At 37.9% G+C, this 14,921-nt stretch overlaps 1 protein-coding gene across 5 annotated transcripts in view; it reads left to right on the forward strand.

The window, feature by feature from the left end:
• Window positions 1–13,961, forward strand: part of PHF3 (PHD finger protein 3) — a 90,260-nt gene extending 76,299 nt beyond the window's left edge. For 4 of the 5 annotated variants that reach the window (XM_018058805.1, XM_018058806.1, XM_018058808.1 and 1 more), the window contains 7 exons: window positions 1,787–1,918; window positions 2,501–2,636; window positions 5,025–5,220; window positions 6,326–6,473; window positions 8,591–8,680; window positions 10,701–10,896; window positions 11,109–13,961. In XM_018058805.1, coding sequence (XP_017914294.1) covers window positions 1,787–1,918; window positions 2,501–2,636; window positions 5,025–5,220; window positions 6,326–6,473; window positions 8,591–8,680; window positions 10,701–10,896; window positions 11,109–13,222 — 3,012 coding nt within the window. In that variant the 3' untranslated portion in view covers window positions 13,223–13,961. Of the gene's footprint in view, window positions 1–1,717; window positions 1,919–2,500; window positions 2,637–5,024; window positions 5,221–6,325; window positions 6,474–8,590; window positions 8,681–10,700; window positions 10,897–11,108 lie in introns of those variants that run through there. The other variant, XM_018058809.1, reaches the window with a different exon arrangement.

Consider the following 14,921-nt stretch of genomic DNA (forward strand, 5'->3'; position numbering starts at 1 on the left):
GACCTTTTGTTCTGTATTTCTCATTACTTATCCTCCATTGCTGGTGCTGCTGCTGCTAAGTTGCTTCAGTCGTGTCTTACTCTGTGCGACCCCATAGACTGCAGCCCACCAGGCTCCTCCATCCATGGGATTCTCTAGGCAGGAGTACTGGAGTGGAGTGCCATTGCCTTCTCCACATCCTCTGTTAGCCTAATCTTAAATTTTTTCTTTTTTCTTTTCTGTTCTGCTTTTTCCTCATTTTCTCCAGTTATCAGCTTACATAACCTTATATTTTGTAAATCAGAAGGATGGAAAAATTGGTGAATCTATTCTCACTCACATTTTCACATTTCAGAAACACACTTTGAAGATTATGAATTTTGGTAATTTGTGGAGCCAAATTAAGTCAGAATGAAAAAGTTGTATGTTTATAACCCCATACTATTCAGTTTCAAATACCAAATGCTTTGAAAAATAAGGGCTTCTTTTTCCCCTGTTACAAATTTATTGATAAAACGTGATCCTGAAGTGTCATGTATGAAAGTTCATAGTCACAGAAATACTTCTTGTTAAGTGGCGATGTTCCAGACCTAACTAGTGTATTATATAACATATGTAGTATGTACACTGTATTGCATTTTGTTACTGAAAAATCCTGAAAGTCACCATGCCAAGAGTTTTCGATTGGGGTTTGTGAACTTGATATACCTTTGAAGGTGAGGTGAATATGTATCTTTGAGTTACTATGTCAGCAAGATAGCCACATTATCCCATGTTTTTTATTACAATAAACTTAGAGTAGTAGCCCTTTATTCTAGAAAATACTGATTCCTTATAGTTCATATTAATTGTCCATGATATACTTGATCTTAAGCCTCTAAATTGATTTTCTACCAAATCTGGTTCAAAGTGCAAGAGGCCTTAATTTGATAGATTGCATTCATTCACATCATTTTTTTTCACTTTCACTTTGTGTAATTTCTCTTATTTTGCAAATAGTATCACCATTTCCTTTTTTCCCTCTGAATCCCAAATACGCACATGCCTTGCTTCTGCTTTGAATCTATGCCTACAAGTATCATCTGCATCCAGAGACTTCTTTCTTTGAAGGAAAATTTGCACTTAACAATGGCAAGACAAGTGACTGGACCTATCTTTCTGCTGTCGACTTCCTTTTCCTAGTTCTTTCTGTGCTTACTTGTTTATTATGTTTTATTGCTGAGCTTATTCACTGTAACTAAGTATGTTCCATCAATAGACCACTGATGGAGGACTGCTTGTTTTTGTTATTTGAGTAAATTACTGTTCTGGGGAGTGTTAGAACATCAGGTTAAGAACCTGAGAGGAACTTGTTCTCATTTATTTCTCTTTGGCAGCTGCTAAAATAGTAGATCAGAAAGCAGGTTTTAAATGTAAATATTAGGTTTCATCACTTTGCAAATAACGTTGCACTTCAATTGCCTCCAATTACTATACATTGACTTGGAGAAGGAAATGGCAACCATCTCCAGTACTCTTGCCTGGGCTACAGTCCATGGGGTTGCAAGAGTCGGACACGACTGAGCAACTGACACACACACACACACTGCATTGAAACCTTTCTGGGCTGAGAAATGAGGTCTCATTCTTACATTGAAATCTTTCTGGGCTGAGGTATGAGGTCTCATTCTTAAAACCCTAGCACTTAAAACAGTCTCTGACATTTGCAAGTACTCAGTATATATTTGTTTTTTGACAGACAAACTAAAGGTTAAAAATCATCTGTGATTTTAATTGTAAAGTATTTCTTTAAAATATTTCCTGTTAGACCATAGAGATGATTGAGAAAGAGCAGAGAGAAGTGGAAAGACGACCTATCACAAAAATAACACATAAAGGTGAGATAGAAATTGAGAGTGATGCTCCAATGAAAGAACAGGAAGCAGCCATGGAGATTCAGGTAAATGATGATGATAAAAATAGCATGTTTTGTAGTGCCCAAAACATGAGGATTCAGAAAAGGTTTATTTGCCTAATATTCTTAAAGCAGAAAAAAGTAATTTTTTAACCTGTGTGTTTATTAGAGTAGTTTGGTGGTTTTTTTGAGAGTGTTTAAAGTATTGTTTCTCTCTATGAAGCGTACAGACCACCTGCATCACAAAGACAGTTAAACACTTGATAATGAAGATTCCTAGGGTCTTTATGACTTAGAAATTTTCTTAGTAGGCCTTAAACTCTGTAGGTGCTTCTCACACAGACTGTACTTTGAGATCTGGTGTGACTTTTCTTATTTTCAAATATCAGTGAGGTAATAATATGAAATCTTATTTGAGGCCTTGGAGAATGGGAATGTTTGAGTTTTTACTCCATTTTTATGTCATAATTAACATCTAGCACTTATTTTTTAAAGAAATAGTGAGAAACAACATATGAATGGGACAGTTTCATTTTGGGGAAAAAATAGCAGTATGAAATACAAGTTCATAAATAACCGAGGCCAACTATTTTCTGTTAACCTAATTTTTACTTTCACTTTTGTTAGGAACCTACAGCTAATAAGTCAATGGAGAAGACAGAAGGATCTGAAAAACAAAAAGGAGAGGTTGACTCGATGTCTAAAGATACCACTAGTCAACACAGACAGCATCTTTTTGATCTTAACTGCAAAATTTGCATAGGTAATTGGAATTATTTCTTCCTAAAATGTTGCTTTCATTTTGAAATGTGGACACTTGTGATTTAAGTTGGTTTTTGTTTCCCCAGTGTTGATGTGAGTCAGTCTATGACTTAAAGGGTAGTAGTGAAACCAGTTTAGTGAGTAGTGACTAGCATTTCAGAACAAACAAAAACAGAAAATGGGAAACATCGCAGTGAATTGCACTGATAAAGATAAGTGCAATTTTGAGAGACTATGTTGTTCAGTCGCTCTGTTGTGTCTGACTTTCTGTGACCCCATGAACTGCAGCATGCCAGGCTTCCCTGTCCTTCACCATCTCCCGGAGCTTGCTCAAACTCATGTCCATCGAGTAGGTGATGCCATCCAACCATCTCATCCTCTGTCGTCCCCTTCTCCTCCTGCTTTCAATCTTTCCCAGCATCAGGGTCTTTTCTAATGAGTCAGCTCTTCGCATCAGGTGGCCAAAGTATTGGAGTTTCAGCTTCAGCGTCAGTCCTTCCAGTGAATATTCAGGACTGACCTCCTTTAGGATAGACTGGTTGGATCTCCTTGCAGTCCAAGGGACTCTCAAGAATCTTCCCCAACACCACAGTTCAAAAGCATCAATTCTTCGGCTCTTGGCCTTTATGGTCCAACTCTCACATCCATACAGGACTACTGAAAAAAGCTGTAGCTTTGACTATATAGACCTTTGCTGGCAAAGTTATGCCTCTGCTTTTTAATGTGCTGTGTTGGTTTGTCATGGTTTATCTTCCAGGGAGCAAGCGTCTTAATTTCATGGCTGTAGTCACCATCTGCATTGATTTTGGAGCCCAAGAAAATAAAGTCTGTCACTGTTTCCATTGTTTCCCCATCTATTTGCCATATTATAAAAAACTCCACACATGCATACATACATGTATTACACACATCACAAACACACAGGGGTATATGGAGTGTGTATGTATGTGAGTTATGGATCATGATATAAAATATACTTTACAAATTACAATGAAAACTACTGAAAACCTACTTTGGTAGGCCATATTAAAGATTTTAGTCTTTTATCTAGGAGCAGTGGATAGTGATTGAAGGGTGTTTAGCAGGGGAATGACATGATCAGATTGGAATTTTGAAGATTTCTTTGACTTTGAGTAGAGATTATGGTGAAGGAACCTAAGTGGTAGACATTTATGCACTGGTGCAAGATGGAGATGAAATGGTTTTATTTAAAGTGGAAGCATTGGAGGTAGAGGTGAATAAGCTTTGATATATTCAGGTAATACTGATAGAATGTTAGAGACTGACAGGATTTAGGGCGTAAGAAATGGGGATGTGAAGAAAATGGAATGTGTTGAGAAAGTTTATATTCAGTCTGTTGGGAGAGATGGAGGATTAAGAGTTTTTTAAATTAACTCTAGAGTTGTTGCTCTCAGTTTTAATTTTTTTACTGTGGTATGCTAAAGGAATACTGAACACTTTGTTCAGTAAGATGAGATTCTTTTATCAGTATGCTATCCTCCATCACTGTATTAGAGACTGACTGAAATGTATTATAAATTTGGTAACTTTATGATAATACAAATCACATGTCTTCTCAGAATGGTGTGTTCATATTTTTACAATGTATATAATGGTAAAGACTTAAAGACAGGGTGCTTTTAGATATTGTTATCCCTGAAGAAAGCTATCTTATAGTGTCATAGTATTTTTAGTATACTCATTAGTTTGTTTTGTTTGGGAAAAATCTTAGTAATTTTTCTATTATTTTGAATCTATTAATTTCTATTAATTTTAATGATTAACATTGTAACATTTATAATTAATATATTGTTTAATATTGTAATAGTTCAGATTTAATGGTAGCCCACAATACATTTGTTAAACACTACTAAGACTTAACCTATTTTTAGAAAGGTGGAATGATTTTTTCTTGTGGTTCTATAGGTGAAACTAGTGTCATTTTCTAAACTTTACTAGTGTTTTTCATTCTTAGTAAATAACTAAGTCACTTTGCAGTATGCCTATGTCATGAATTGCTATTGTATGTAATACGATGTAGTATACAGATTTGTTTTACTTGGTCTTCACATTACCTCTCAAGACTGTTGGAATTTGGTGTAGTTTAGTTCGAAAAATGTTTGCTAGGGGATCAGACTACCTGTTTTAGGGTATGGTTATCATGTTCCCTTTTCAAAAGCTTGTCTGAGTTGTTTAAAGTTCTCTTTTCCCACATCAGTAAGAGAGGTGTGTTCCATAAATCATTGTGAGAAATGATGATAATTAAAAACTACCCCAGGTATGCAGCAGTGCAGTCAGGGAAAGTGAATAACTCCAGAAGTGAAAATGGATAAAGTTACAGAAATTTCGGTTTACAAAAGTGGTCTATTTTGGTGTTTTCTGGCTTTAGGTAGAATGGCGCCACCTGTAGATGATCTTTCTCCAAAAAAAGTGAAAGTTGTTGTTGGCGTGTCTCGTAAACATTCAGACAATGAAGCAGAAAGTATAGCAGATGCTTTGTCTTCAACCTCAAATATTTTGGCCTCTGAATTCTTTGAAGAGGAGAAACAAGAATCTCCAAAGTCAACATTCTCTCCTGCTCCACGGTAATTTCCCCTTAGTTATAAATTCTAATCTTTATACCTCTTTGCTAGATTGTACTTGGAAGTCTTCAGAAACAGAAAAGTGACATGTTTCTTAAGAAAGGAATCTTTTTTTTGAGATGGTAACTGTACTTTCCTTTATTTTCAACTAATTGAGATTTTTAGACTCTAAAAGTTAGAATTGAGTATGTGCAGACTTGACTTTTGGAGAAGGCAATGGCACCCCACTCCAGTACTCTTGCCTGGAGAATCCCATGGACGGAGGAGCCTGGTAAGCTACAGTCCATGGGGTCGCTAAGAGTCGGACGCGACTGAGCGACTTCACTTTGACTTTTCACTTTCATGCATTGGAGAAGGAAATGGCAACCCACTCCAGTGTTCTTGCCTGGCGAATCCCAGGGACGGGGAGCCTAGTGGGCTGCCATCTATGGGGTCGCACAGAGTCGAACACAACTGACGCGACTTAGCAGCAGCAGCAGACTTGACTTTAAAGCTCTCTTTCATTAGTCCTAAGAGGCAAGAAATAAGTCTTAAGAAATAAGTCTTTCCTAAGAGGCAAGAATTAAAGAAAAATTGCTTGCGTTTCTCTGGACCCCATTAGTCCACCTAAGCCAGTCTAGAAGAAAATCATGTAAAACATGACTATGTTAATATGAGTATGTTTTATGAAGTGAAAATTTACACTCTAATCATAGCTTTATGTACTTCGGCCTTTTGGTTCATTTCTTTACTTTTGGCTCTGCTGGGTCTTTGTTGCTGCATATAGGCCTTTTCTAGTTGCGATGCATGGGCTTCTCATTGTGGGAGCTTCTCTTTGTTGGGGAGCATGGGCTCTAGGCATGCAGGCTTCAGTAATTGTAGAGTGCTGGCTTAGTATTTGTGGTGCACAGTCTTAGTTGCTCTGTGGCATGTGGCATCGTCCCAGACCAGGGATCAAACGTGTGTTTCCTGCATTGGCAGATGGATTCCCAACCACTGGACCACCAGAGAAGTCCTGCTTTGGCCTTCTTGACATGCTAAAGTAGAAATAATTGATGAGCAAGTAGAATATACAATTATCATGAGCAGATCTTCAGGGTGAAAATTTCTTAATGTCATTTTTTTTTAGTCCAGAGATGCCTGGAACTGTCGAAGTTGAGTGTACCTTCCTAGCTCGATTGAACTTCATCTGGAAAGGTTTTATCAACATGCCGTCTGTAGCAAAATTTGTTACCAAAGCCTACCCAGTATCTGGTTCCCCTGAATACTTGACAGAGGTACTGTAAACTTTTCTGCTCTTCTGTGACTGGTTTGACATATATGTTTCTGAAGGCAAAGGGCAAGGAAACAGCATAATAAAATAATAAAAATATTTATTTTCATTCATGGTAAAAGTATTTATTGACAGTGACTGTTAGACATTGAATTAATGTAATTATAAGTTCACAAATGGAGTTTCAGAACTATAGAAAATTGTTCTCTGAAAGTTTTAAATCCACGTCTTGTATTCTTTCCAATATCAATTGTACTCTTTACTATATCAATTAAAAATCAATGGATATTTTGCATGGATATCTAAGTTTTTCTTGAAATACAGACTTACATGAAAGATTAACATGTTTATGGCCTCCAGTGCTAGTCTCTTGGGAAGACTTTTCATTGTTAACAAGTCTTCTGATTCCCCTATTGCTTGTATTTCCACAACTTCACGACTATGGTTCTTACCTGCCCATTTCGGTGAATGAGGTAAAGACCACAGTTGAGCCTTGAGTAACATGAGTTTGGACTACTTGGGTCTACTTATGCGTGAATTTTTTTCAATAGTGAATACCATAGTACCACATGACCTTCAGTTGGTTGAATCCTCAGGTGTGGAACTGTGAATACAGAGGGCCAACTATGTGTTACACTGAGATTATCTACTGCACAGAGGTAATCCTCGTGTTGTTCAAGGGTCAGCTGCCTAGTGGAATCTTTCCAGCTAGTTGACAGTCCTGAGGTCAGTGACCATGGTTGCTGCAGTGGTGCCCTTGGTTGATTTTATACCTGAGACAATAGGAAAGGACTGTTAAGCAGCATTTGTGGGAAATAAGCAGCTGTAGTACTACAGTATATATAATATTATATCAGGAATATGATAAATGAGAAAGTATGACTTTTAAAAATTCTCTTGAATAGTTTGTGCTTTTCTGTGTTTATGCAAAAAGGAAAATAAATCAGTATATGTGTACTGTATTTTTGTTGAGATTACATTTTGCTATATGCTATTTAACATTAAATTTTCTATCCATTCTCAGTCTGCTGACCATAAAGGCAAAGTTTTCAGTATTTTATAAGACATAAATCTTACGTATGCCTGTTTTCTTTTAAGACTAAGATAAACTCTTCTTTGTATTAGAATGAAATTAATTTAAGTCAGTGTAATATTGCTTATCTATCAGCTTATTTGTCTAGTTGTGTTTTTGATTAATAAACAACTTAGTTATTACTTTTGCATATAGTTTGCTTGGGAAGTAATATTTCAGACACATTGATTTTATAAGAAAAAAATTCAATAGACCCATTATGCTTTTCTTATAGCATAATTAGTCTTCTAAATTTCTAGATCAGTCCACAGTGAAAATAATACTTCTTTTAAATGAATAATTAAGTCCTAAACTATGGAAACCTTTTGATTTTAAACAAAACTATTGTTATTTTTTCTGAGCCAGTTTATTTGTGGTTGTTTTTCAGAACTCCACCTCTGCTTCCTACTTATTTCTAGTTTGATTTGGACTAAAATTCCAAATAAACTATTTAAAGCAATTAATTATTTAAATTTAATTGAATTAATATTGATTATGATTTTTCTGTCTTCATCAAAAAACAAATATACTGATTAAAGTTTCAAATATTCTTAACTATACCCCTCATAATTGATTTTATGTATAGTCACCTTTTCTCAGAAAGATTCGGCCTTTAAAAAAGAAATGAACTTTGCATTATTACAATATTATCCTCTTCTGTGCAAAATGATACTGTATAGTTAAACTTGATAACTTCTGAAATCCAGCTGTTAGTGATTAAGGCATACTCCAGTTTACTATCACCAAAAAAAAAAAAGGATGGGGAAAACAGTGCCCCCTAATATTCTGAAGTCTGCTGTAGTCTTCCTGGGTTATCAGAATGGGATGCTGGTGCTGCTGCTTTTTCTTGACCTGAGATTCTTTCTTAATTGTATTTGAGCATCCACCTCAGTCACCTCTCCCTATATTTTCTTATATTCATTGATGTATTTTATAATCTTTTTTTAAATCACTTTTTCAAATTAGTCTTAGAGTTAAATTTGTATGAAATATAGATATTATAATGAGGATAAACTGTGTACATTGATCACCTTCATTTTTTACCACAGGACCTACCAGATAGTATTCAAGTAGGTGGTAGGATATCACCTCAGACAGTTTGGGATTATGTGGAAAAAATTAAAGCTTCAGGAACCAAGGTGAGGAGAACTTTTTTCTCTCTACCAATACGTGAAAATATTTGAAAAGTAAACCACTGAGATTACTTATGCAAGGTCCCCTAGGGAGGACCTATATTGACATAATATGCCATTGGCTAAGGTTCAAACCCATTATTCCTTTAGTTTTGTTTTGTTTTTTTTTCTTTTCCCACTTTTGGTATGCTGTCTCAGTGATTTCTATCATTGTTTTGAAAGGAATGCTTTAGAATAAGTATTGAGATTCATTCTGGAATGTTGCCTTGCTTTGATTATAGACATTTGTTTTGGTTGGGGCACAGGCTAAGCTGTTGGGACAGAGATCCTAAAATACAGTGGCTCAAAAAATAAACTTTTCTTGTTATGATAGGTAGGTCCATAATTCAGAGTCTTTCAGTTGTTAGATCATTCATGGATTGGGCTCTTCTGTCTTATTGTTTTTAAGACTGTGGCCCTTAGCAATCAAGCAAAATCAAAGCTGATTTATCAGCTCCAAGTGGGGGAAAAAAGAAGAATGGCTGTTGAGTTGTTTTAAAAGCAAGACCTGGAATGTGCAGTTTTCTTTTCACTTCCTCTAACTGCCATTGGCAAGAGCTTATATGCTATTAGGAGGCTGGGAAGTGTGGTCTCTGTTGGATGGCCATGTGCCCAACCGAAGGTTAAGAGGGCTCTCTAGTAGGAAATGAGGAGGATAGATATTGGGATATAGTTAATAACCTTTACAGCAATATTTCTCTTTTTCTTTTCTCTCTATATCTTCTATCATTTCTTTAACTCATAGAACACTGCTACACAGGAATATTTAATCATTAGAAGAAATCATTTTTCTCTCCAAGGATGTTAATACTCAGCATGTTACAGACATTCAAAAAATAAATCTTGAATAAATGAACATTAATTTTTTTCTCTTATGATCAGAAGTCTTTAGTAAGGTTAGTAATAATTCAAAATGGATGCTCTTCAGCTGAAAATAATTTTTTTTTTCCAATATAGATTGTAGAATTTAAACTGATGCAGTGTTAGAGTACAGATAAAACTTTGAAGCACTATAAGAAAAGTTTTATTTATTTGCTTTCACTTTCTTATGATAGTGGAAGTCAGGAAAGTGTTGGGAAGTATTACTCTTGGACATTTGGGGAATTGCTCTTCATCTGCCCCTTTATTATCGCAAATACGGCATAGTGTGCCTCTGTCTAGAACTGACCAAGACACTGTCACGGTTGTTGCCTCCAGATGAGGGCATTTGAGGTGACAGATCTAAGAGCTGTAGCCTTAGTCCAGCTCACGTGCTCTCCTCCTGCAGTCTTGCATCAGTTTAGGCTTTGTGGTTGACCTGACTCTCCACTTTTTGATTGTATACTTTCATGAAAAAACATCAGTTTTTCATTCTACCAAATTAATACCAAATTGGGACTATTTTTTTATTTTTAAAATCTGAAACAAAGCCAAGAACTCAGAGTCAAGCAAATAAGTTTCTGAGTAAGCCAAATGATTTTATAAAATTTATGGCCTATGTGTATTTGAGGTCATTTCACTTAGCCCCTTTTATTCCTAGATTCAGTTCCTCTAAGTTGGAATATCAGTGGACTTGTGCATTTCTCTGTGTTTGTACATAGTGGGGCAGTGGTGGTGGCTGCTATTAATTTGCAGTGTGCTGAGAATATAGACAGCCCTCTGTAGAAGTTGTAACATTGGAAATAGGACATAGTATAGATATCAAGACATGTGGCTTTAAATATCTTCTTTGCCACTGATAAGTGTGTCACCTTGAACAAATTAATTACTTTAGGACTGAGTTTCTGTGAAACACTTTCAGATGAAACAGATCCACCTCTGGATCAGCAAAGATCTTTTCCTAAAAGTTGTTTCCTTATAGTATTCATATCTGCATATAAGTTGGTAAGCCATGTTATTACTTGGTAAATGTCAGAAAACGCAATAGATTATTATAATTGAGAATGGTATTTAAAACCAAGCTATTGTTTAGGTTATTATTTTTATTATTTGTTATTTTCTTCAATAGGAAATTTGTGTGGTTCGCTTCACACCTGTGACAGAAGAAGATCAAATTTCTTATACTTTGCTGTTTGCATACTTCAGTAGCAGGAAGCGCTATGGAGTGGCCGCTAACAACATGAAGCAGGTCAAGGACATGTACCTCATCCCTCTGGGCGCCACGGATAAAATCCCACACCCTCTCGTGCCCTTTGATGGACCTGGTAGGTATCTGTTTAATTAGTAGAATATGAGTGAAATGGGGTGAGAGGGCCCGAGTGGGAAAGCTGAGCCTGCTTTCCTTCTTGGGACTTGGCCGTCAGGATCTGCCCAGATAGGAACAGGCACCTGTTTAGGAGACTGTAGTAAGCAGAATTTTACTCTTTATTGTAATGATTGGAAATGACTCTTGATTGATGTTTTTGATTCTGTACAGGCCTTGAGTTGCATAGACCTAATCTGTTGCTGGGCTTGATTATTCGTCAGAGGCTGAAGCGGCAGCACAGTGCTAGTGCTGGTGCTGGTACTGGTCGCACAGCTGAGACATCTGACAGCGCACCGGTGACAGTACCACCTGACAAGAAAAGTAAGACAGAAGTGTCCACAGAGGGGGCAGCAGAGGAAGAAAGTGACTTTTTTAATTCTTTTACAACTATATTGCACAAACAGAGAAATAAGCCTCAGCAAACTCTTCAGGAAGACCTTCCAACAGTCATTGAACCTTTATTGGAAGTCACCAAACAGGAACCACCAAAACCTTTAAGATTCCTTCCTGGGGTCTTGATTGGCTGGGAAAATCAACCTTCTACTCTGGAATTGGCAAATAAACCTCTTCCTGTGGATGATATCCTTCAGAGCCTCTTGGGCACCACTGGTCAAACATACGAACAAGCTCAGTTAGGGACAGAACAAAACACTCTTAAGGAAATTCCATTTATAAATGAGGAAGCTAATCCAAAAGCAGGGACGATAGATACAGGAGAAGCAACTGGTGGTGAAGCCAAGGAAGTGAAAGTTAAAGGAGATAACCCTTCAGAATTGACAGATAATGCAGTAGGAGGAGAAGAGATGTCTGCACTGGGCGTCTCTTCAGTTTCTGCTGGGCCTTTGACAGGTCTCAGTCTCAGAGGTAAACCACCAGATGTTTCTACAGAAGCATTCCTAACAAATTTATCAATTCAGTCAAAACAAGAGGACACTGTGGAGAGTAAAGAGAGAGTGTTAAAACAGCTGCTGCAAGATCAAGAGAATAATTTGCAAGATAACAGGACTTCAAGTACTAGTCCTCCCTGTAGGTCTAATGTAGGGAGAGGAAACGTAGATGGTAACGTGAGTTGCAGTGAAAATGCTGTTACTAACACGACAAGGGCCCCACAGTTTATCAACCTGAAAAGGGATCCTCGGCAAGCAGCTGGAAGAAGTCAGCAGGTGACTGCTCCTGAAAACAGAGAAGGAGAAGGCTGCCGTCAGGGAGAGAAGCCGCCGTTGCCTGGCCCATCGCACTTAACTGAGCAGAGCAGCGTGGAGGAGAAGATGCCTTCTGTAGAGAAAAGCCCCTGTGTTCAGCAGAGTGACGATTCAGGGGCTGTACAAGACTCACCATCGGTAGAAAACATACAGTCTTCTCAAGTGGAACAAGCAAAACCCTTACAGGAAATTTTAATGCAAAATATTGAAACTGTGCACCCATTTCGAAGAGGATCAGCAGCATCAGCATCTCATTTTGAGGTTGGAAATACATGCCAATCCGAATTTCCTTCTAAAAGCATCAGTTTCACCTCCAGAAGCACCAGCCCCAGAACAAGTGCAAACTTTTCACCCATAAGGCCGCAGCAGCCCAGCCTTCAGCATCTCAAGTCTTGCCCACCTGGGTTTCCATTTCCAGGACCTCCTAATTTCCCCCCACAAAGCATGTTTGGATTTCCTCCACATTTGCCACCCCCATTACTTCCCCCTCCAGGCTTTGGCTTTGCCCCAAATCCCTTGGTTCCCTGGCCACCTGTTGTCCATCTGACCGGCCAGCCGCAGCGTATGATGGGTCCCCTCTCACAAGCGTCAAGGTATTTGGGCCCACAGAATTTTTACCAAGTTAAAGACATTCGGAGGCCGGAACGGCGCCATAGTGACCCTTGGGGTAGGCAAGACCAGCAGCAACTGGACAGACCATTTAACAGGGGTAAGGGGGATCGTCAGAGGTTTTACAGTGACTCACACCACCTGAGAAGAGAGCGCCATGAGAAGGAGTGGGAGCAGGAACCCGAAAGGCACAGGCGCAGAGACAGAGCCCAGGACAAGGACAGAGACAGGAAGGGCAGGGACGAGGGGCATAAGGATAAAGAGCGGGCGCGGCTGCCTCATGGGGAGCGCGGGGTGGACGGCAGGGCGAGCAGGGAGAGCAGGAGTGCAGACAGGAAGCCCGACAAGCCGAAGGGCGAGGACCAGGAGAAGGACAAGGAGCGGGAGAAGAGTAAGCATAGAGAGGGAGAGAAGGACAGAGACAGGTACCACAAAGACAGGGACCACGCTGAGAGAGCTAAGAGCAAGAGGTAAAAGCCGGCGGGCGGCTGCAGGGGTGCATTTAATAACTGTTCGATGTCGTGTCTTTGAAACTTCATGACTGCCTGCTAGGATCGTGCCATCTTTTGAATTTTTAATATTGGTGGTTTGCAGAAGAATAAATTGTGTGTGTTGGTGCAGAGTGCTCTGTGCCAGTTGCTCATCATCCCTTTTTCATACCAACAGCCCTAGTTACAGGAATTTAATATTTTTAAAAATTTACATTGCTGTATATTCAAAGATTTGTTTTATTAATATGCAATAAAGGCTTAGAAATTTTAGTTTTATTCCTTAATTGGTAAATATGGTTAACTGTGGAATATATTTACCACCTCTAGTGAATGTCCTTTCTATAATGACTAATTTGAGAGTAATGTGTACTCTGTAACTTTGTTTTAAATTGCACTGTTTTTAAAGAAACTCTAAAGGAGCAACAAAAAGCCAAGCAACTTCGTAATCAGATTATATTAATCATTTCATTTGGCAGTTTTTGACCAAGAATCAGAAGCCCAAGGAGTACATGTATTGCTTTTAATCTGCACTCACTGAAGGCGTTTATTATTGTGCTACAGCTTTGTGGTAGTCCATTATTTTCCTTTTCTTTTTGGCTTTTCAGAAACTTGAATACTTAAGCTTGTACATGATCTTGTGTTTTGCTATCCTTTTTACTGTAAAATGTAAATATTTTAAGGGATATTTTGATTCTAAATATGATAAAAGAATTTCTCACCTATTTTGTGTTGTGATTTGAAATTCAGTAGTAAAAGAGTTTCTTCTTTGAGGCTTTAAATACCTTTAGACATTGTTTTTCTCTTACTCAACCAAGAGCATATAGGTTGAGTAAGATGAGGGGAAAAATGATTTCTTTATCTTAGATTATAGGCTGTTGAGATAAATCATGTAGTTCTGATGAGACTAGAATTTAGAGTTACTGTTGAAAAACTGCAGCTGTAATCCAATTTATAGGTATGTTTCTGAAAACTGGTACACCATCAAAATTTGATACACTGACTAATCATTGTAAGACCATAGAACTTTTATTTAAGAGAAACATGTGAATCTCTTTGTAAAGAGAGAGTAAATATAATGTTGGATGCTCATTTTTCTTGAAAACACAGGTAGGCTATTGTTAATCCAAACCTAAGTTTATTTCCACTCTAAATTGCATAATACTATATTGATTGCTTTAAAGTAGTAGCTACCAAATGATGCTAATCCTTGAGACTAAAAGGAGAGAAAGAAAAGCCAGTATTTTTATTTTCCTGTATTAGTGAAGAAAAATACACACGACTTCACAAAATTAGGAAGATAAGTTTGTTTTCCTAAAAAGTTTACAGATAATGGGTTTTGAAACTGAATCAGCCTTGCTGTTTTTAACTGGAGAGAAAATGAGTGGAAATTCTAAACCAAATCATTTTGTCTAATTTGCAGCAACTTGAAATCCCTTTTTTTTTGTCATCCTTATCCTCTGAAATTTATCATCATGTGGAGTCTGAAACAGGCTTCCCTGGTGACTCAGATGGTAAAGAATCCCCCTGCAGTGCAGGAGACCTGGGTTCATTCCCTGGGTCAGGAAGATACCCTGGGGAAGGATATGGCAACCCACTCCAGTGTTTTTGCTTGGAGAATCCCCATGGACCGAGGAGCCTGGCGGGCTACAGTCCATGGGGTCGCAAAGAGTCGGACACAACTG

The sequence above is a fragment of the Capra hircus genome, chromosome 14, assembly GCF_001704415.2.
Source record: "Capra hircus breed San Clemente chromosome 14, ASM170441v1, whole genome shotgun sequence".
NCBI classification, from domain to species: domain Eukaryota; kingdom Metazoa; phylum Chordata; class Mammalia; order Artiodactyla; family Bovidae; genus Capra; species Capra hircus.